The 23,412-nt window shown below is 40.9% G+C and overlaps 1 protein-coding gene across 1 annotated transcript in view; it reads left to right on the forward strand.

Annotated features, from left to right (window-relative positions):
• The window catches only part of LOC142150402 (alpha-2,8-sialyltransferase 8E-like), a 70,598-nt gene that overhangs the window by 22,178 nt on the left and 25,008 nt on the right, over positions 1-23,412 (forward strand). The window contains exon 2 of the mRNA XM_075205598.1: positions 18,091-18,265. Within this exon, the coding sequence (XP_075061699.1) occupies positions 18,091-18,265 (175 nt within the window). The remainder of the gene's footprint in view (positions 1-18,090; positions 18,266-23,412) is intronic.

A 23,412-nucleotide genomic window follows, 5' to 3' on the forward strand; every position in this document is an offset into this window, starting at 1 on the left:
TAATTCCGCAGCGCTGTACAGAGAACTCACTCACATCAGTCCCTGCCCCATTGGGGCTTACAGTCTAAATTCCTTAACACACACACACACAGACCAGGGTCAATTTGCTAGCAGCCAATTAACCTACCAGTATGTTTTTGGAGTGTGGGAGGAAACCGGAGCACCCAGAGGAAACCCACGCAAACACAGGGAGAACATATAAACTCCTCACAGATAAGGCCGTGGTGTATGATGGCGTTATTGAAAGAATTGCTAATATTTATAATAAATCTCTGGGTACAGCATCTGCACTGAGATGGTATTCATGCAGATAGTAAAAATAACACTGTCCTTGGTAAGATCGGTGGTAATCGCTTCAATGATTATGATAACACCGACAAAGAGGACACCTACAATAAAAAAACAATGTAAGGAAAAAAACAACAGGTAGAATCACAGACTTAACTGAAAAACGACTCTGCAGATCCCCGATGCCAGCAGAAGGATGACGGCACCTCTTTTCGACTGTCCAGGTCTCCGGCAGCACTGTGTGACGTCAGTGCTCCCTTCATGCCTTTAAATTTAAAGTGGCAATGCAACGTCCCTGTGGGGACACTGTTTAAACAGTGTCCCTGCGGGGTCTTCACATTGCCGCTTTAATTTTGTTTTTTTCCTTACATTGTTTTTTTATTGTAGGTGTCCTCTGTGTCGGTGTGACCATCATTGGCGAGCTGTACCCCACTCGGTAGGATGACTCCTCGGCACCATCTTGTAATTTCCCATGGTTTTAACAATGACTACCTGTTTTACTTTTGTGAGACAATGATTATGTAGTAGGTAAAACACAGAGTGCATCTAACTGCCATCTGCATGCCCCTTATTACTAGCAAGGGGAATCATCTCCACTCTTACACCATATGGGGACATTACACTTGCTTGAAAATAGAATTAGAAATTTTAAAGAGTAAGAGGCCATTCCAGGCAATGTGACCTTTGACTTGGATATTTCCTGGTGTAGAAATGTTCCCAGAAATGTTCAAATGTTTTCTACCAAAAACAAATCGGTAATGAAACATTTCAGTCTGGCTTTTTTTTATTTTTTCTGTTCTAGACTTGACTGGATTTTTTGGGGAAGTCTTTTGATTAATGGACTTAAAAGGTGTCCTTGGAAAGAAAACCGGACAGAACACAACCTTTTACAGTGAGTATACATGTATTAATACACATTGTTTATTAATGGGGTCATTTATGAAGCGGAAAAAAAAAAATTATTGTACAAAATATGTTTTCTGGGGAGTGTATTACAAAAATACATAGTAAAAAAATCATTCTTATGCTTCTGAGAGCAAAAAGTGCAAATGTTGAGCTTTTTCAACAAATTTCTACACAATATACATTGTCTCCGGAGGAATATATCTAAGGAACGCTGTTTTTTTATTTTCCTATATTGGCAGTTGTTTATATGTTGGTAGGGAATTCCATAAGAAGCTAACTGCATAGGAGTCTTGTGGTTGGATGTGAGAGGTGTTTACCAAAGGTGAGGTGAGAGGAAGGTAGATCTAAGAGGGTATGAGGAAGAGATGATATATGAGATGTATGAAGGTGTGGTGTTGTTGAGGACTTTGTAGGTGAGCAGTTTGAATTGGATTCTGGAGGACATAAGGAACTAGTGTAGAGAATTGTGGAGCAATTTCATGAGAGTGTAAGAGCAGCAATTATAGGAGGATTATACCCCAGCTCATGGGGCTTCTAGGACAGGTATAAGGACATCAAAGGATGAATCCACAGGGAATAGAAAAGATGGATAGTCAGGAGACAGGCTGAGGTTGATGGACAGGCAGAAACAGTCAACACAGTAAATTAGAATAGGTTTCAATAGAACAAATATTGAAGCAAATGGCAAAATGTTTGTGGCCATTACCAAGAGAAGACTCATCAGACTAAAACTCCTCAAAGTAACCACTTTTTCATTAGCTATTCTGTGTTATACAATACAAAGTTGAAAGCATATATAATGCATTTATAAAGACTGACACTAATTACTATGTGAGGACCTCAGGGTTGGAACTGTAGTTCTCTAGGTACCTGGCTTCTAGGTTCACAGATCACACAGGTAAGGAAGCAAGAAAAAGATAATACGCTTTTTATTTAACAAAGTGTATACACAAAGTGAATGCAAAAGTGCTCCCCAAGGAGAACTATGTTCGCCCACCAAATATAACCAAGTGTCACTAAATTCACCAATGTCAGTAAAAACCCCAGCAAAGTCCCAAGCAGGTTACATCCGAGCTCAGAGTACTTATAGGCCTAAACTCCTGCCAACAAAGTCCACAGTTAACAATCCAAGGTGGAACAGGGGCTCTGATCTGATAGTTGGGTCTGTATGTCTTGCTTGTCCCTGCCATTCAGCCAACTTTCCACCAACTTGGTGGGACTCTGGGTATCAGTCTCCCTACCGATGTAGGCTCACCACTTCCCCAGAATCTGTGAGTGTCTCCCAATGGAGTGGTGATAAATCAGTTCAGCACCCAATTGGCTGTGCAAGATCTTGGTTTCAACAATCTTTTCTGGCCCTGCCAGAGTATGACTACTCAACATCAGTCCAAGTCCTATCTCTCCAAAATCCCCAATTAACAACAACATCTTTTCTCTGGCTTTCCCTTTCTTTCCTCCCCAAAATCCTCTGATCCTTGCCCCCTACCGGGACAATCTCCACCCTCAGACCATGATCCATTTTCATTGGTGGTGGATGGAATCTTGGAAGTTACAGAGGTGAAGGTAGAACATGGACTCAGCAGCAGCCCAGCTGCTGTTCCCCTGCCGTCATGTCTGGTTGGGAACGTACTGGGACAATGGTCAGTAAATAGTCAGATCCCACCTCCTGATCTTAGATAGAGTCCTCATCCTTCCATTCTTAACTCCTTCCACTGGTTCATGATGTCACAGGGTCCCCAGTTGTTCCATGCTTCCTGTGCCTCCCTGTCCCTCTTTGGTCATCTAAACAATAGTGGATTCGGCCACCGAGTGGCATTAAATTACTGTGTGGGTCGCTATCGTCTAATTGACCCACTGACTGAAAGACCAGTCTGGCCCGATATTCCCACTGTGGTGTCCAGTCCCTTCACACTCTTCTAAATATATATATTTTTTTCTTTTCCCTCTGGAGTGTTTATTTTAAATAAGAGAATATAAGTTAAGTTTTACCATTTTTGTGAAAACCATATACAGAGTCTGTAATAATATATATCACTCTCTACAAAGGTGACTTACAGAATGTTCTGGTAGAGGATTTATAAACTATTTACAGAAACAACAAATGGACAGAGTGATTACGAGTCCTCAACATATGTAGAGATATAAATCTACTAGGTGGGAGCTGGACAACAAGGAACAGCTAAAATAGCTTCCCATTGATCAAATTTATTTATATTTTATATATTTATTAACCATACAATGAAAAGCATAAAGAGATAGTCACAATGGAGTGAATACAGAAATCACACAGAACAGAGCCTTAAGCACTATCTGCTCCCCATAATATCAAAAGAGTATCTCAGTCAATCTATTCCTCAGTCTCATATTCTTTTTTTAAAAAAAACATTTAGTTAGATACAGCTGCTATAGGGGCCACAGCTTATGGGGGCCTGCCTGCCCTGTCAAAGCCCCATGAGTATGTGTACTTTTTTAAGCCTTGGGGAGATACATGGTGGTCCTTATAAAATGTTAATATGGGGCCCACAAATGTCCAGACACACCCATGTATGTAGGTATGTATGTATAGTAGCAAACGGAGGTATTTAGCTGGCAACCTGCCGAGAAAGGATGTAAGTAGAGTAACACATTTGTGCATCAGTGCACCTAATTTAAAGATAAACAGGAGGAGGACATATGTGTGACAAAAAAGTATAGCTTTTGATTAAACTTGCATGCTTTGGAAGTGTCTTTTCATATGAAGCAAGCTAACAGGGTAAGCCTGCAGTAACAGCAATCAAACAGAAGCAGGTGGTGAGAACCCCTTTTTAAAGGGAAGGTGGGATTTTCACCTGCCCGTTAAGCTAGGGCAGTGGGAGGAGTGTCAGGTATAAAAACCTGTTTGTTGCACTGTTCAGGATGACCAATGCTAGAAAAGCTGGCCGGTGGCTAGTGTGCTGGTCTCTGTTTATTTAGTGTTTAGGGTCACAAGAAACTGTGTGTAATATTTATATTGTGTTTTTTCCATCCTGACATTAAAGCAAAGTAAAAAGTCAAGAAGTTGTTTGCGTGTGTTTCACCAGAAGTTTGCTCTTGCCACAGTATGTATATATGTATGTATGTATGTATGTATGTATGTATGTATGTATGTATGTGTGTAGGTTCTTATATTCACTTCTGTGTTCTTACTCTGTATATATTGACAAAGGGACAATGCCTCTTCTCCTATACCATTTCCTGGATGTGTACTTAGTATTTTGCTGTGTACAGTTGTATCATATTATTTCTATATGTAGTCTGCGACTGAACTTGCAGATGTTTGCACCAGAGCAGGGTGCTGAATTAGCTCTGGTATAGCTAGAGGCACCTGGAAAAAATAATGAATTTTGGCTAGAGACTAAAATAGATGTGTTTAATATCGCCACCACTGAAGATAACTGGAGAAAATACTGTGTTGGGGGCTTTTTACATACAGAATAAGGGAAAGGTAAATGAATGCATAGAGATAAACAAATCCTGAACCCACAGCTCTCCACGCAGAAAGCTTATCAGTATAGATAAGGTAGATAAGCAAAATGTACATCAGAGACTGTAGCTGCAGACTCATCAAACTGTGATCTTCACTCACCTTTATCACTTTATCTCCTCCCTACAATCCCCGCATCACCACCTGCAGCAAAAGGAATTTATCTAATTCAACAACATCTAGAGAAGCAAAGTCTGCCTATATCTGCTGCAGGGTTATAGTAGATTGTAAATTATTCATGAAAAGTCACCTTCTAAATGAAATTATAACTGAGAGAAGTTCATTTGATTGCGCCCTGCAGTTCCACAACAAAATCACAGGTGTCTGTTATCTCTGCTATAGGAATGTGCCACATGTACTGTGACACGGGCACACTTCTGATGATTCACACACAAACAAGTTCTTGCCATTTTACTTAGCTTTATAGTCAGGATGGCAAAGAAATTGACAATAAAAAGTTTTACACACTTTCTTGTGACGCTAATGTTAAATTAACAGACACCAGGGGGTAAATGTATCAAAGTCCAGTTTTTTCATCTCGCAGGAGATCGGCGACTTTGCAGCTAAAATTTAAATCGGCGATGGCTTGTAAAGGCAAACTTGCCTTTACAAGCCATCGCCGCTTTAAATTTTAGCTGATCTCCCGCGAGATGAAAAAAACAGACTTTGATACATTTACCCCCAGCTCTCTAAACACAAGCCGACTTATTCACCATCGATCACACTGAACAATGAAAACAGACATGTTTAAATACTTTACTCTCACCTTGCCTTTAAAAAGAAGTTCTCTGCAGGTGTTCTGTTTGATTGCTCTCAGACACACCCTGTCAACTTGCTGCTAGCTGTGGAAGAGATTCTTCTAAGCCACTACAAAATATGTAAGTTAAATTACACTCTATACTATTATTTTGTCACACATATGCCCTACACCAGTTTATCTTTGAACTAGGTGCACTGTTGTATCTACTGCCTCTCTTAGAGGCCTGTGGAAAACCACACCCTTTCTCACATATCCCTCCCCCTAGTGTTAGCACGTAGGCTGGCAAGGACTTCACAAGGGCCGCTAATTTTTATCACAATGCATCTGCATTTTTGCATAAAATCCTCGTCTATGTTTTACTCTACACCTGAAAGGTTGCAATGCTAAGAACCAGCATGTTACTTTTGCAATTATCTCCCGGTTGTTCTGCACCCATTGCAATGGTGCATGATCTGTTATTGGGTTGGGTACGCTTTACCAGTATTCCGACATGGAGAAGCCCTACAAAGAAAATCCGAAATTATGAAAAACGGATTGGAAAATAAGCAGACTTACCTTCAACCCGACGCTGGACATCTCCACTGAAAGCACCATGCTGACAGCAAGTGATTCCAATTGAACAAGTGTTCGGCACTGCAGGCTGACGTCATCGCGACGTCTGTCGATAGACATTTAAAGCGGCAATGTGGAGGCCCCTAAGGTTAAGTGTTTAAACACTTAACCCGACATTGTCGCTTTAAATTTCTATTGACAGAAGTCGCAATGACTTCAGCCTGCAGCTGTTCCTTTCCAGTAGAACTGGAAAGGAATAGAGGGTTAAACGAAGATCTGAACTGTCAGGATCTGCCTTCAAGCCCTCTGCATTGCATGTTTCTTTTCCTGGCAGCTCCTGCCTTTTGGACTTTATTTTTGTGATATATATATATATATATATATATATATATACACAAGTTAACCCGTGCATGATACTCATGCATTCTAGTCAAATCAAGCTACTTAAGGTCTTAAAAAGTTATTGTCATGCATTTGGGCCTAGCCCAGGCCTCCTCAGGGGAAGAGCGTTACTTCCCGACGCAAGCGCCCTTTTTAATGTGTGTTCATGAGGTAAAATTACCTCACGAAAATGAGTTTGACCCCTCAACTCGTAAATTTAGCCTTTATTACCCCTCCCACGGGGATAAGGGGGGTTGATGGAAGTTAACTGACTTCACTATTCTAATTTTTTTGTCAAATAATGTCAGTATACCAAATTTCAGGTCAATTGGATGAGTCCTTTCTGAGAAAATAGTTTTTTCCACACACACACACACTAACACACGCCGCTACACATGTGTGTTCATGAGGTAAAATTACCTCACGAAAATGAGTTTGAGCCCTCAACTCGTAAATTTAGCCTTCACTACCCCTCCCACGGGGAGAAGGGGGGATGATGGAAGTTAACTGACTTTATTATTCTAATTTTTTTGTCAAATAATGTCAGTATACCAAATTTCAGGTCAATTGGATGAGCCCTTTCTGAGAAAATAGTTTTTTACACACACACACACACTAACACACACCGCTAGGCTTTTACTTTTATATATTAGATAATGCTAAGAATTTAGTAGGTCAGTGTATAACTCCACCCAGCAGGTGGCGCTGCAGCTTGTTTGTTTTTTTCCACACACAGACTAACACACGCCGCTAGGCTTATATATATTATATATATATATATATATATATATATATATATAAATATATATATTGGAGCAGTACCTTGATTCAACAGAGGTGCTGCTATTGTGCTTTCCCTGTTGTACTAGGGGTTAACCTCCCCATTAATTATCTGCAACACCTGGGTGTTCCTTCTTATACCTGTCACTCCCAGCATACATTGCTGGGTATTGTTGTTTCTGCTGTTGTTGATGCCCATGCTGCTATGCTGAGCTGTTCTCTGTTGTTCTCTGCTGTGCTCCTGCTTCATCCGTTCCCTGGGATTTCTTCATATCACCTGTTTACCTGTATCAGCCGTGTTCCTGGTTATTGCTTTCCGCATCTCTCTGCAATCCTCATTCCTACACCATTAGGTTGTACCTTCCTGCAATAAACATATTGTGTTTCACCATATTCCTGGCTCCTTAGCTTGATTTCTGAAATTGAAGTGTGACATGAACAATCAGCCTTTACAGAGTCAGACCAGGCTAATCGATTTGGACAACCTTTCTTTAGCATATTCATAAGTGAAGCAGGTCTAGTGGCAAAATGGCTGATTAATCGCCTGTAATAACCTACACTCATCATCATCATCAACTATTTATATAGCGCCAGCAAATTCCGTAGCGCTTTACAATTGAAAACAAGCATTAATAAAACAATAATGGGTAATACATACAGACAGAGAGGTAAGGAGGCCCTGCTTGCAAGCTTACAATCTATGCGACAATGGGAGTTTGAAATACAAGGGCACATTGCACAATGGACCAGCTAGAATGCAAAAGTAAAAGTATTGAGTGGGCTGTGTGATCAGTCACACAGTAATGTTGGTCAGAGGGTTGTTGTCTTGTGTCGGCTGTGCAGAGGGTATTAATAGGGTAACCTAGGGAGATTAAAATGGTGGTTGATGATTATTATAAACTTGTCTGAAGAGGTGGGTATTCAGAAAACACTTGAAGGTTTGAAGACAAGAGAAAAGTCTTACTGTGCGAGGGAGGGAATTCCACTAAGTGGATGCAGCCCAAAAAAGTCCTGTAACCGGGAATGGTAAGATGTGATGAGAGTGGAAGAGAGACGCAGATCTTGTGCAGGTGTTGGGTTGGGAGATATTTTGAGACAAGTGAGGAGATGTATGTCGGTTGATGTCCTTGTATGTTAGTAGAAGAATTTTATATTGGATTCATTGAAGAACAGGTGACCAATGTAGAGACTGACAGAGCGGCTCAGCAGAGGAAGAATGGTTTGCAAGGAAAATCAATCTAGCCGCTGAATGCAAAATAGATTGTAAGGGTTCGACTCTGATTTTAGGAAGACCAGTAAGGAGGGAATTGCAATAGATGATGAGTACATGAAAAAAGGTTTAAGAAGTGTCTTGTGTGGAATATGTGTGTATTCTGGAAATGGTTTTTTTGATGTATGTAACATAATTTAGATAAAGAGTCGATGTGGGGAACAAACTATAATTGTCAGTCAAAGATTACACCTAGGCAGCAAGCTTGTGGGGTGGAATTTATTGTCATGTTATCAATAGAGATGTTCACTGATTTCCCATATTTTGTTTTGGTTTTAGTTTTAGATCTGTATTTTTTTTGAAAAATTACTAAAATATGCTAAAATCACATAATTTTGCTCTCTTTTGTTCCTAAATTATTATTAACCTCAATAACATGAATTTCAAGTCATTTGCAGTCAATTTTGACCACCTCAAAGCCCACAATATTATTTTTATACACTTTCAAACAAAGACTGGAGATGTAGAAGACCAAGGGTGAAAGACCTATTATTTGTATTTCAGCAATGACAATTAGCAATGTAGCAATGGAGCTCCCCTCTTTGTGTGTAACCTATATAACACCATACAATTTGACTGCAAATTCAGAAGACCAAGCTTGCCAGCCCTAGTGATTGTATTTCAGCAATGACAATTAACAATGGAGCAATTGAGCTCTCCTCTTTATGTGTAACCTATATAACACCGTACAATTTGACTGCAAAATCAGAAGACCAAGCCTGCCAGCCCTAGCATTTGTATTTCAGCAATGACAATTATCAATGGAGCAATGGAGCTCTCCTCTTTATGTGTAACCTATATAACACCATACAATTTGACTGCAAAATCAGAAGACCAAGCCTGCCAGCCCAAGTATTTTCATTTCAGCAATGACAATTAGCAATGGAGCAATGGAGCGCTCCTCTTTGTGTGTAACCTTTATAACACTGTACAATGTGACTGCAGATTTACACCATGCCTGCCAGCCCTAGTATTTGTATTTCAGCAATGACAATTAGCAATGGAGCAATGGAACTCTCCTCTTTGTGTGTTACCTATTTAACACTGTACATTATGGGACTGCAGATTTAGAAGACCAAGCGAGCCAGGAGAATTAGAAGAGAGCAATTGCCTTTAGTTTTTGCTGTGATCAAATCATTGACAACCTTGGTCAGTACAATCTCTGTGGAGTGTTGAGAGCGAAAGCCTGACTAAAGAGAACCCAGTAGGTTGTTTGCAGTAAAAAAGTGTGTGAGGCGAGTGTAGGCAATTCTCTCAAGAAGTTTGGAGGGGATAGGAGTTGAGAGGTGGGGCAGTAATTTAAGAGAGTGTTTGGATTAGAATTTTGTTTTTTCATAACAGGAGTGATCACTGATCACTGCTTGCTTGAATAGTGATGGAAATATATCAGTAGAAAGAGAGAGAGATTACACATTTTAGTTAGAGGTGGAATTAGCATAGGGACCTACCAATTGTGAGGGTATGCGATCAAGAGGACAGGAGGTAGAGTGAGAAGAGTTGTGGGCTCAAATGAAAAGACAATGTCCGAGGGTGCTACAAATTAATTGAGCTGATTGCTTGTCGAAGGAGATGATACCATTTCAAGTCTGATCTTATCAATTTTGTCCTTGAAGCTGTAGATAGCAGTATATTTTATGAAATCATTAGAGGTACAAGATTTACGCCAGTGACGTTCTGCTTTGCTAGAAAGTTTTTGTAGATTTCGTGTTACTTGAGTATCCCACGGTTGACAATGAAGTCTACGGGGAGTATTAAGAATCACTGTAGCCACTTGATCAAGGGCATTTGCTAGGGTTTGGTGAAAATGAGGTACTGCCCTAACAGGGGAGGAGAATGTAGAAATTGGGAACAGAAGGTGTTGAATGGAGTTGGAAACTGTTGAAAATCAGTCGAGTTAATATTCAAACATCAAATATGGAATAAGAGTGTCCCAATCTTTTTTCTCTAGCACCACGACTTTCCCCAGCATGTTCCTTATTGTGCGGTTAAAGTGCTCCATCAAGTCGACCGTTTGTGGATGATACACATACAGTAGGTGTGAAGAGCCATCACCCCTAATAGCTGACAAATATCCTTCATCAACTTGGACATAAGCAGGGTGACCTGTTCAGTGAGAATTTCCTTTGGAATTCCAAAACTTGTAAAGATCAATACAAGCCCTTTAGCTATAGTGCAGGACTTTATGTTCTGCAAGGAAACTGCCTCTGGATATCGGGTCGCATAGTCAAGCACCACTAGTATACATTGGTGCCCACTAGAGGATTTCTCCAGTGGCCCTAGCCACAAGTCCATAGCTATAGTTCAAAGGGGACTTGTGCTTTTGCTATTTTTATTAGAGGCACCCTGTACATGGGTTTGGGACAGGTTCTCTGAAAAATGAGACATGACCGGCAATATCTTTTCACTGACATATTTACAACGGGCCAGTGAAACCGGAGCAGAACTGGTTCCCTTGTTTTATCTTCCCCCAGGTGTCCCCTATTTTTCTGCTTTTAACACTAGAGGTACATGAACCTGAGGAACCATTAACTGTTCTACCTTTCCCCTTGTACAATACAAATTCTATGCAGATAATTTTTTAATAACAAATTTGGTATATCTTCTGCAAGCTGGGTGGATTTTTTTACACCATTCACCTTAGTCACACTTTTAAATGCATGTTCTAAAGTTGCATCGATAAGCTGGTAACGATCAAAGGAAATTAAGTTTGCGTGACGGATCAGTCCATATCCTCACCGACAGTCACTAGCCATCGCTGCTTTTGACTATCCATGCTTCCTCGAACGGTGACACTTTTGTGGAAGTCTTTCCGTGACCCCCAGGATAGCATTCCGGGTTGGCAGTTCCCAGAGATCGAGGCCCAAACATTGTGGTTTCTTAGGCAGATCCTTTAAGACCAGGTTTCTGACCATTGTTGCTGACATGTTCAGCCAGATTTGCTTAAAGAGGAGTCTCGTCCGAGAATAAGCGTAAACGGCAGCTTAGGCTCTATGGCAGCCACTATCATAACTGTTGGTTTCTATGTGTGACTGGCAGAAATTTCCTCTCATATTCCTTTGTTGTCCCATGTATTCAAAGAACCTTCACCTTGGGCAACCGAGTAGTTTTTGTTTCGGGCAGGGTAGAGTTGGAAACCAATGTAAGCTCACTCCCAGAGTCTGATAAAGCTAGGAAAAGATTTAGGTTGATAAGCACAGTCACTCAGAACAAACAAGAATTTCTTTATGTGAGACTCATAGTACAACCGCTTGGATAAGCAGGCCCAAAATATGCAACAGAACAGTCCATGGGTTCCGGTAGTTTAGGACACTCGGCCTGAAAGTGGCCCTGCTTACCACATTCTAAGCACTTCGGAATAGACACCTTTGTCAATAGAAGCTCAACCATTGGGCCCTGTAGCAAGGATTGTCAAACCTGACTTTTGACATGGCATCGGTTTTGGCACGAACGCAGTTGCTTTGTTCATCTGCTGTAATACAAAAAACCTCTCTACCACTGTGGCAAGCTCTTCATAAGTCCGTGGGTCTGACTGAAGCACCTATCTTTGCAGACCATGGTCCAGTCCCCGGACGCAGTGATCTATCGCCAAAACTTCAATAATTCAAGTAGGTGATATTTAAAAAAAATTGGAAAACTCATATAATTGTGCTTGGACCGGTTTTCCTTGGTCATAGTGCCACTCATGTTAACGCTGGACTCCGCCTGGCCCCGAAATCCCGATGCAATCCAATATGCCAGATTTAAGCACGGATATTCAGAGGCCAGGTCCTCATCCAGATCCATATAAGTTGACTGAGCTTCACCAGTTAGATATGGTGCCAATCTCTCAGCCAAATTTCAGGAGGCTATTTTGTCCTGTTTGCAAATCTCTCAAAGATACCAGATTTGGTTCTATGTCATAAGCTGGTGACATTTTCTGCAGAGCCGGATCAGGTAATACGTTTCTGTCACGCCTCACCTGGATTAATGCTTCCCATAAGAGCCTGGTATTTTCCTCATGTGCTTCTGCAACTAATAGCACCTTAGCTTGCTGCTCTGGCTGTGCAACGGCCACATTCACGAGGGCTCTCAAAGTTTTCTCGTTAATGTCTATGCAGGTTTTGTAGGGGAAACTCGCTTCCCTAAGTGTCCCACTTCCAGGGCCATCTTAACAACATTATGGGCCCCCGGGCAAAGCAGTGCATCGGGGCCCCTAGATATAGATATAGATATATAGATGTATACAGATACAGATACAGATATAGATATAGATATATAGAGATAGAGATAGATAGATGTACTTGCTCAGTGACCCTTGTAGGTTTTTTTTGCAGGTTTTTTCTTTTGCAGGATTATTTATTCTCATTAAGAGGAGTGCCTATGGGGCCCCCTTGCCCGTGGGGCCCCGGGGCAGCTGCCCATCGTGCCCAATGAAAAAGATGGCCCTGCCCACTTCTAATACAATTGCCATTTTTAATCATATTGAAAAATATATTTTTTCCCATTCCCATTAATTTTCATTCTATGGCAGAGACATGAAGTCACTCAAACCCTTTTGGGAACAGCCACAAGGAGTCACCAAAGTAAAACACTTGTGGATGTCTAGTATTCATTTTATGAATCCAGTAAATCCTAACTCCTAATCCCTACTCTCCATGATCCAGTGAGTTTATCTCGATTTAGCACTCACCTGAGCTTGCGTGACATGTCTGTGACAAAGGGTTAATTAAAGACAACCACCTGAGTTTTAAATGATTAAAACTCTCCCTGTTTGTCCCACACACTAACTTTGCCTTACAAATTATGCCACCACCAATTTTTTTCTGTGAATAGCTGACACTTTTACTCAAGAAACCTTCGGTTCTGCCTTTAAACTAATCTATGACAATTTACTTTCATCAGAGTTGTTATGAGCCAAATAATCTCCTATGTTTTAACTATATAGCATTCTAATACCAAGCAAGAAATGATGTTTGAATTCTTAAGAACACAGAGGGCTATATTACCTAAACGGCGGCTTTGAAAAAGTGGAGATGTTGCCTATAGCAACCAATCAGATTCTAGCTGTCATTTATTTAGTATATTCTACAAAATGATAGCTAGAATCCGATTGGTTGCTATAGGCAACATCTCCCCTTTTTCAAACCCGCCGTTTAGTAAATCTAGCCCAGAGACCTTAACTTGTTAAGTGTAAATTAATATGAAAAATAAATCCACAATTCTTAAAATGAAAAACAATTAAAAAAAAAATTGAATAGTTTCTTGTAAAATTGAAAAGTATAAACAACAGAAAATGGTAAACATACGAATGATCAGTTTTCTGTCTTCTGGAAGGGCATGAATACTGGAAGACGTCTCAATAAGAAATTGACTCCCAAGAGTGAACTCTTGTCCTCTTCTAATCTGATCCTCATCTCAGTAATTTGAACTTCTTATCTGAGCAACTGTGCATTTCTGAAAGTATGTAACATGAATTTGTTATCTATTGCTATAACCTGTGTTGCTGATCAGTGAAGCATTTTTTATGACCCTGGCTGGGTATTCATCTCTCCTGAATATGGGCAATAATTTTTCTCTTCCCCTTCTCTGATCAGCTGACCAATTAGCACAGATGTAATTTTTTTCTGAAATCAGCCTCCATATATCTTAGCATTCAGTCTAGGGGGACAGATGCATGGCGAACAGACATGTATTATCTTCACAAAGAGCCTGAGTCTTTACGGCACACATACTTGGTGCAACGTGCATCTGCATACAACCACACGTAAATGTCTGCTGCGTACTCCCAAAGTCAACACGGCACGGATCGTGGCACACACTGCTTAATGACTTAGGTAGTAACAGCATTAATGTTACCTGTGCACTGGCGTACCGTGCAAATCTGCCTGTATTAGTGCATTATGCATCCGCTAGGTACTTCCTGATCTACGTGCGCCAGCAAATGCTATGCATTTGAATGGGCTTAGGATTATTGGCAAGGAGCTCTCAGGCGTTCGTGTATTACTGACTACCCTTGTTTGTTATTTACTATACAATACAGGGATGTCGGATGAAATATTCTACAGTGAGGGTTATGTAGTGGTGGTTTAAATTTAAAATAAAATATGTTTGTTTTATGCTAATTTGTTCACCTATAGTGGTCTTTGTGTATCAGAGCATGCTGACACTTGTGAGTCCCAAAGTCTCAGCATGCCCATTGCCCTAGCAGCCATGAATAGGTGCTTGTGGTTGCTACAATTGCCACCACACTAGGCCTGGCATTAATAGTAGGTTCGCAACTATGATAGAGAGACTGTGCCCGGTCTGTTCTCCGTTCATTCTTTAACCCACTGCTGAACATAATTAAATCACAGTTACCCCACACCCACCACCCAGGGAGTTTGGGAAGAGTCCTAGGGCTAGATTTACTAAGCTGCGGGTTTGAAAAAGTGGGGATGTTGCCTATAGCAACCAATCAGATTCTAGCTATCATTTTGTAGAAGGTACTAAATAAATGAAAGCTAGAATCTGATTGGTTGCTATAGGCAACATCCCCACTTTTTCAAACCCGCAGCTTAGTAAATCTAGCCCCTAGTGTTATCAGCATGGAGTTGGGTACAGCTTGCAGGGTGTTGGGGGGTTGAGGTGCAGCATTGTTAACTTCAAAAACTTTAATACCCATTATTAAAATATAAATGAAACACACACACAAGTTTTTCAAACAAAATAACCAATTTTATTTTAAAAATAGCTTTATAAAACATGTTAAGCAATTTCTTTAAATAAATTATTTTTAGGGGCTATTTTGATTATTTTTATATTTTTTATATTTGTTTCTTGCTTTTTTAATTGTCCGTAAAAGCTCTTAGGACGGGCGGCGTCTTGGAGGCAACATCAACGCCTCTTCAGCTGCAAAAAAATAACTAAAAACATGTAGATAATGCACTCCTAATACATTGATTGGGTGAAATGCTAGGTCTATGGGTGTACTGTAATACATTTTGCAAGCTCGGTAGAGTGCACAAATGGTATGTTAAGTGAAAAACAGGGCAAAGGTTTTTGATATGCTGAACACAGTAGGATTCAGAAGTATATAGTGTAATAGTGTGTATTTTGGTAGTTTGGCTGCATTTTTTTTTTATTTGAAATTTTCCCAATAGGCTGGTAAGCAGAGTCTAAACCCCCAGGCTACAATTTTCAAGCCAGCCACTTTCACATTAGGGGTACTTAGGATGCCCTCTGGTACTGTAAACTGTGACCATTAGAAGGGAAAACTATTTCACAAGTCCACGTCTTTCTGCTGCAAACAAAAATTGGCAAAAGTCCACTACATTAAGATAACCCAGTACTTATTTTCTTCAACCAGCACTAACAAAAGATGCTCAGTCTGTTCAGGTTCAGGAGAATCTCTGGTTCTCTCCCAGGGCCGTCGCTGCCTCTTCTCCATGGCTGCTGTTTCCTCCTACTAGGCTGCCGCCTCCTTCTCCTCCGGGTAAGCCACCTCATCCTCCTACCAGACCAACTGGTTATGTGGCCCTTCCTCATGACGGTGGGCATGGCGCAGGATGCGTTGGCGTCCTGTTGGATAAATATGACCTGTTACTGTTGTTTGTTTTTGTCTCAAATATACGTAGATACAAGAAGATAATGTTAGATTGCAGTGTGAAGTATCCAAAACCACACATGATCCATCATTGGCCCAAAAAACACACCACTACACCAGTTTCATGTGGGCTTGACCTGAAAGGTTACATAGTTAATCACAAAGGTGGTTTTTGGAGCAATGATGTTTATTATAAGCCATCTTGTTTTTGATTGGAAAATACATTTTTTTATGATATTATATTATAATATATATTATAATAATGGAGTACTTGCATAAGACAGTGGAATTAATAATAAACTTACGCCTGGCTATCTCTGCCCTTAATTCAGCAAAGAGGGCGGGTTGTCTCCTCCACGAATCGCTCCATCGCCGCTGGAGCTGCACGATTGAGCGTCTTCTCCCCAACTGCAACTGTAGCCACCTGCGGACAGCCCTGTATTCATTAACTTTCTGTTCTTTGTTAGCATACCGAGCTGCGGGTTAAAATCTACGGTCAAGTGTTGCTGTCAGGACATGCAGCTCAGCACGCATGAACGTTGCTGCTTGCATGTTTACAAGTCAATGATAATTTTCAACATTATGCACAGCTATCGCCTCGTACTGCACATAGGTGCATCTGCACGTCACTTGCGGAACCGTTTAGTGTCATTACTCGGATGGCTGACTAGCCTGTCAATTAAATGAAGTACTCTGCCGTGTCCAAGCAATCAGGCAGTGGCGCACGCAGGGGGGGTTTCTGAGTCTCTAGAAACCCCCCCTGCGCTAACTAAGTGGCCACTGTCCTATACAGCAGCCGCGGCGCTGTCAAAGAAGCGTCCGCGACGGTGCTGTATTGTATACAGCACCGTTGCAGACGCTTCTTAGACAGCGCCGCGGCTGCTGTATAGGAGATCGTGGCGAAACTGAGCTGCTGGGTTTTTTTTGGGGTCGACGGGGGGAAACCCCCCCCCCCGGCAATCCTCCGTGCGCCGCTGACAGGGGTGAGACTTGGGCCTGGCTTCCTGGGGCTTATGCTGGAGAATGCACCTATACCCGTTATAAAACTGCTGCTGAATCAATCATTCAGTCCCAAATGTTTGTGCTGCTGGGGAGATGTTTCTTAAAAGAAAGAGCTTTTATCCATGTGATTTTGTGGTAAGTAACATGGCCCTATGTGTAACACTTTCCATAGCATTTAAGGAGAATGACTAATTGAGTTTTCCTATATATTTTTCTGTAGATTTCTATTTATCTAGTACATGTCCAGCTGCCCTTTCTGTAGAAGGATTAAAATCCATTTTGTGGTAAGTAAAATGGCCCTATGTGTAACACTTTCCATAGCATTTAAGGTGAATAACTAATACTTTATGGTTTATATTTCTAGGTATGTCTGAACAAGAGCATAGTCAGGCCTTGGGGACATCCACCTCCGCAGGAAGCAAGTAGAGACAGCCCAATTTTTCCAGCCAAGGAATACATATATTCCTTGGCTGAAAAATCATCAAAATCTAGAATTTGGAATGAAATAAAGACTCAGGTCAATTCCGTAGCTCCTATAAAATGCACAGTGGCTGAGGTCAAAAAACCGTAACTATGCTTAAGAGATTTCTTTTTTTTCTTTTTTTTTTTCATTGTTTTAAATGTGGAAAGGTCTTTTTGAATAATGTTAACATTTTTGATTGTGAACTTTTCTCTCAGGTGGTTAGACTTTAAGCGTAGAATTAAGGACAAGTTGATTGTCCACCGCAGACATGCTCACAGGACAGGCATTGGACCCCTGCCGAACTAGACCTTAGTCCCCTTGTGACCATGGCATTGGTCTGTATCGATGATGAGATGGTTGCAAGGGGTGGACTGCATTGGTACTGGATAAAGCCCATTCCTCACAGAACCTCTAATACTACCAGGTACATTTGAATGGATTACAGGTTTACGTTAATTAGTTTTTGTTTTCCTTAACTAATAAAAGCAAACATTCATACATTTATGCTGATGGATACAGTTATATGTAATGAAGCTACATTTTTAGTAGCTTCACACACACACACACAAATACACACACACACTTTTTTTATGACTCATTTTTGCTTTTTTTCCGTTCATTCAAGGTGCTAATGCATATGCAGACACTTGCCTGGATAAGCTGGTGGAGAAGAAGATGCATGAAGTGGAAGAGTATCATATGGCAGAGGGAGCCCAAGTCAGTGGCCGGGATTCACTGTGCAGCTGCTACCAGAATCTCATGGAAACCAATGCTACAAATCAAATGAACACCATTGAAATGTACACAACCCTCACCTGCATGGAGCAAAATTTACACACTACACTCACCTGTATGGAGCAAAATTTACATACTACACTCACCCTTATGGAGAAAAATTTAGACCACAACCTCACCTCAATTAACAATACCCTCACACGTCTCACTGACAAAATGGATAAATGGTATGGAGTCATTAAGTTATGAGGAAAGGTTAGCCAGTTTAGTCATGTTTACTTTAGAAAAGAGGCGTCTAAGGGGAGATATGATTACTATTTACAAATACATTAAGGGTCAATACAGAGAACTTTCATGGGAACTTTTTACCCCAAGGACTATACACAGGACAGGTGGTCACCCCCTAAGGTTAGAGGAGAGGAAATTTCACATCCAGCAAAGGAAGGGGTTCTTTACAGTAAGGGCAGTCAAGATATGGAATTCATTGCCAGGGAAGGTTGTGATGGCAGATTCAATAGATATGTTTAAGAAAGGGTTAGACAAATTTTTAGCGGAAAAGTCCAGGGATACGACCATTAATTAAAATGAAGGATAGAAGTGGATATAGGGTAAAAATAGGACTGCAATATTGGGTCTCGGGGGATTTTCACAATTGAAACAGATTGGCAGTTGCTTACTCTGGATCAATTTCAAATATAAGTGCAGGATCGCAGGAGATCCAAAATAGGTTGAACTTGATCGACTGGTGTCTTTTTCAACCTCATCAAATATGTTGCTATTACCTTATTTCCCAATACATCACTACCAACCCCCAGCATCAATTTCCCAGGTATCCTCTCCTTCCTCTTTATTCCCAAAATGTCAGTCCAATCCATCAACCCTACTTCACCACACCAGATTATTGGTCTGATTGCCTCTGTTGCAATCTTTGCTACATCCCTGATTGCCGAAAGGCAAAGGAGTCATGCTTACTCCCTGGACACAGACCTACCAGGTCACAAATCTGCAGAGCCTGGACATTTATAGAGTTACGATTCAAATAAATCGAAGCATTCCCACCCGATGGAACCAGGGCTACAGGTGTCCCACCTACTACGCCTATGATGTGCAGAAAAATGGCTATGGTCACAAACTGCCACTTTATGGGCACAAAGGACTTCTCATCGAGTGGCAGATGGATAAATTGCCTGAGCCGCTACAGGAACGCCCGCAGAACAAAATTCAGCACACGACTGAAGGACTTTTGGGATATCCCTGCCTCGACTCACATAGTGGTCTCAAATGGCCTGTGGTGCAAAAGTGCAATACCACAAACAGTTTGGTCAATGGCGGCACAATGTACAGGATGTACAGGATGACATGAAGTGGGTGCAGATAGCAAAAGACCACCTCAGCATCACAGGCTAGGGCAGCACAGTGGCTTAGTGGTGAGCATTTCTGCCTCTCAGCACTGGGGTCATGAGTTCAATTCCCAGCCATGGCCTTATCTGTTAGGAGCTTGTATGTTCTCCCCATGTTTGCATGGGCCGAGTATGATGGAATAGTTGTTGGTTTTGGAGGGGTTGACAGCTGTTGCCCTCCTGCTGCCAACTCTGCCTTGGCCAGTTCAAAGAAAGCTATATTTGAGATAGAAGAATGAAAGGGTTCAAAAAATACATTACTTCATGGCTTTCAAACTTTCGAGCATGTTTGGACATTAAAGATTTCTACTACACTTACACGTGCAAGTGGGTTTACCAAGACTCGGAAAAAAAAATTGGACTGTAAAAGATAACAATAATATTTTTTTTCAAACAAAACAAAAAAAAATATGCATTGAGCTTACTTTGAAAAACTTATACAAGTTAAATCAGGAAAATTTTAAAAAATAAATAAAAATAAAGTAGTATTAAACAGGCACATCCGTGGGCCATAACATGAAACAAACAAAAGCAAAAACATGTGAAGAAAATCAATACCTTGTTAATAGAATGTAGCTCTCCGAGAAGTGTACACAGCAGAATGCAAGTAATAGTAGATGCATACCAAATGGTAGCATATAGAGCATGCTCCAATCGGTCTTCTATAGTGGTGTTTAATGAGCAGACTTCATAGGGCCCTAGGCAAGAGACTGCTTTGGGCCCCCCTCCCTGAAACAATCCATAGCACTATATTTTTTTAGCATAGCATATACTCCTATAGTTAAGTAGAAGGGTAAGCTATGTGCCGCCGCACATCATACTGTGGTCCTGGCTGTTAAAGAATATTGGCCATGGACCCCGTGGGGATGGTAATTGCTGGTGTTATGACAAGGTCAAAATATATTTTTTCTTTGGCTGCCCCCCCACCCCCCATCTGCTGCGGGGCCCCCTAAGGAGCACTGGGCCCTCAACAGGTTCCTAGTTTGCCTTGCGGTAAATCCGGCCCTGGGCAGGTGAGAAAGAGAAAGTTTTAACCTAAACTCTCCCTCATATTACTGTCCGATCTCTCAGCTCCCATATCCATACAAGTTTGTCAAGAGAATTGCCTACATTCACATCACACACTTTCTTTCGTCACATAGTTGATTGGATCCTCTATATTCTGGCTTTCATTCCCAACACCCTACAGGGACTCCACTGGCAAAGGTTGTCAATGATTTGATCAGTGTCAAATCTAAAAGCCTTTCCGAGATTCTAATTCTCCTGGATCTCTCTGATGTATTTGAGATTAGTGACCACTCTCTTCTCATAAAAATGCTACAATCCCTAGGTCTTAAGGACACTGTGCTATCCTGGTTCTCATCCTACCTATCTAATCACTCTTTCAGTGTTAGCTTCTCTGGATACACATTTTCTCTGTTTCCCTTATCAGATGAGTACCACAAGACTCAGTCCTAGGTCCTCTGCTCTTCTCTATATACACCGCTGCTCTTGGAAATCTAATAAGCTCCTTTGAATTTCAGAATCATCTCTATGTGAACGATACTCAAATGTATCTATCCTCTCTGGATCTCTCACCATGTTATCCAGTGTTACTGACTGACTTTCTGCCATGTCTTATTGGATGTCCTCTCGCCAACTCAAACTTAATCGTGCAAAAATAAAGCTAATAATATTCCCACTTGTCAACAGAAGTTACTTACCTGACATTTTGATTTCTGTTGACAACATGACAATAAATTTGACATCACAAGCTCACTGCCTAGGTGTGATTCTTGAATACAAACTAGATTTTTCTCTAGTTTTTATACTTTCAACTACCCTCATAACCTCCTTAGGGAGGTAACCTAGTTTCACCCTTTACACAGTTCACACAAGATAACAACTTTCTGATCCCCTAAACAACATTGCTGTGTCACTGGATCACATAGCCCACTAGGCAATTTTTACTTTTGCAATCTGGCTGGACCAATATGCAATATGTTGCACTTATCCTATTCTTTCAAAGTCTCATTCTCCAATAGGGGCCCACTTACCTCTCTGTCTGTCTGTATTACCCAGTATTGTTTTATTACTGTGTTTGTTCCAAATTGTAAAGTGCTACGGAATATGCTGGCGATCTATAAATAAATGTCGATGATGATTAAGCTTACTTACTTTTCCAGTCCCCTCTCTCCAAGTTCTTGCTCTCCTAATCCCCATTCTCTTTCTCTCAGTTCCTACTCTGCCACATTCTACTCTCCTAGTTCTCACTCTCCCAATTCATATTATCCCAATCCACACTCTCTTTCTCTCCTTGTTCTGGCTATTTTCATAGTCTCCAATTCCGCTCTTCTTTTCTCATTTCCCAGTCCTCTCTTCCCATCACATTGGTATTACAGTGGGAATAACATAATATCACTGACAATAGGGACATTAGTTATTACAGATGTAGCACGACCAGGAGAAGGAGACAAAGTGATGGTTTGAATATGATTACCAGTTTCCCTGTCTTTGCTCCTCTGTTGGTGATCTCCACTGCCTTAGTGGTGACAGCAGCTACCACCACTACTTGTGCGATCATGGAGAACAAAAACAAACTATACACTAGCGTAAGCGAAACCCAAACTGAGACTTCACCGGTGGTAGTCAGCATATCGATGCTGACTACTCTGACAAGTACATTGTCCATGCCCGCATACTTACATTACCCCATTAACAGCACCGATAGCAGCGTCGTGGTTGGCTGTGATGTCATCAGGTCGCGCCGGCTTCTTCATTCATCACAATTACTTCCAGTCACTTGGCACATCAGTGGTTCTGGAGCCTCGTCGGGAAGAAGCCCTTCGGTGTGAAGACGTCGGGGTAAGTCTTGTCGGAATAATCAGCATCATTATTCCGTACCCCACCCCGGGCGCTAAAGGTATAAATTAACAAAGGCATTGTGGAACACCTAAATTGGAAACATAAAAAATGAGAGAGTATTGCACTACTAATTTATTTAAATATAAATAATATAAAACATTTAAGCTAATGAGTTTTGCAGAACCTTAGATTAAAAAAAAAATGGCTATTTATTGCACAATAAAAGCAATGTACACTTTTGTAAAGGAACAATAACAAAATCCACATTCATTTGAATCCAAATAGAAATAGAAAGTATATGCACACAATAGTAAGGACAAGCATGTTTGTATAAAGGATCAAAATCACTTTGTCAGAAAACCGAACCGGGTTTCAAATTGCTCATAGAGAGCAATTTTCCGAGCACAGGAGCGCCCATGCAGCACAAGACCGAAAGTCTTTTCCAGAACCATAACAGGAAGGAGGTTTAGTTGATAAAAATAGTTAAGGGCAGTCATGTGTGAAAGCAGATGACTGTTTTGACATTTCTGCAGTGACTTATGTATCTTTCATGCCTCCACTTTTTAATGCCTTATGGCAGCCTCACAAACTTTCCCCACCACTAGTTATTGTTATTCCATTACCATATTTATCAATTGTTCCCCCACGCCTCTTAGATTGTAAGGTCATTATCTCTATCTTCTGATTCAAGTTACTATAAATTATTTGTTTGCATCATGATTCCCTCTTTGTACTGTGCTACATAATATGTTGGCACTTTATAAATAAATAGTAGCAATACTCGTAATAATATGAGTTAAGATGAACCTGGAGCTGGGTGTATGTATTGCCAAAGCCATAAAGCCCACAGTTCTTCTATGTGCAGTGTAGACCATGGAGCAGAAGACTGTGTGGAGGTCTGTGGACAGAGGACTGTTTTTCGAAATTGAGGTCAATGGTTACTGGCTACAGGCTCAGAGACTGGGATT

Source organism: Mixophyes fleayi, chromosome 4 (assembly GCF_038048845.1).
Source record: "Mixophyes fleayi isolate aMixFle1 chromosome 4, aMixFle1.hap1, whole genome shotgun sequence".
Taxonomy (NCBI): Eukaryota; Metazoa; Chordata; class Amphibia; order Anura; family Limnodynastidae; genus Mixophyes; species Mixophyes fleayi.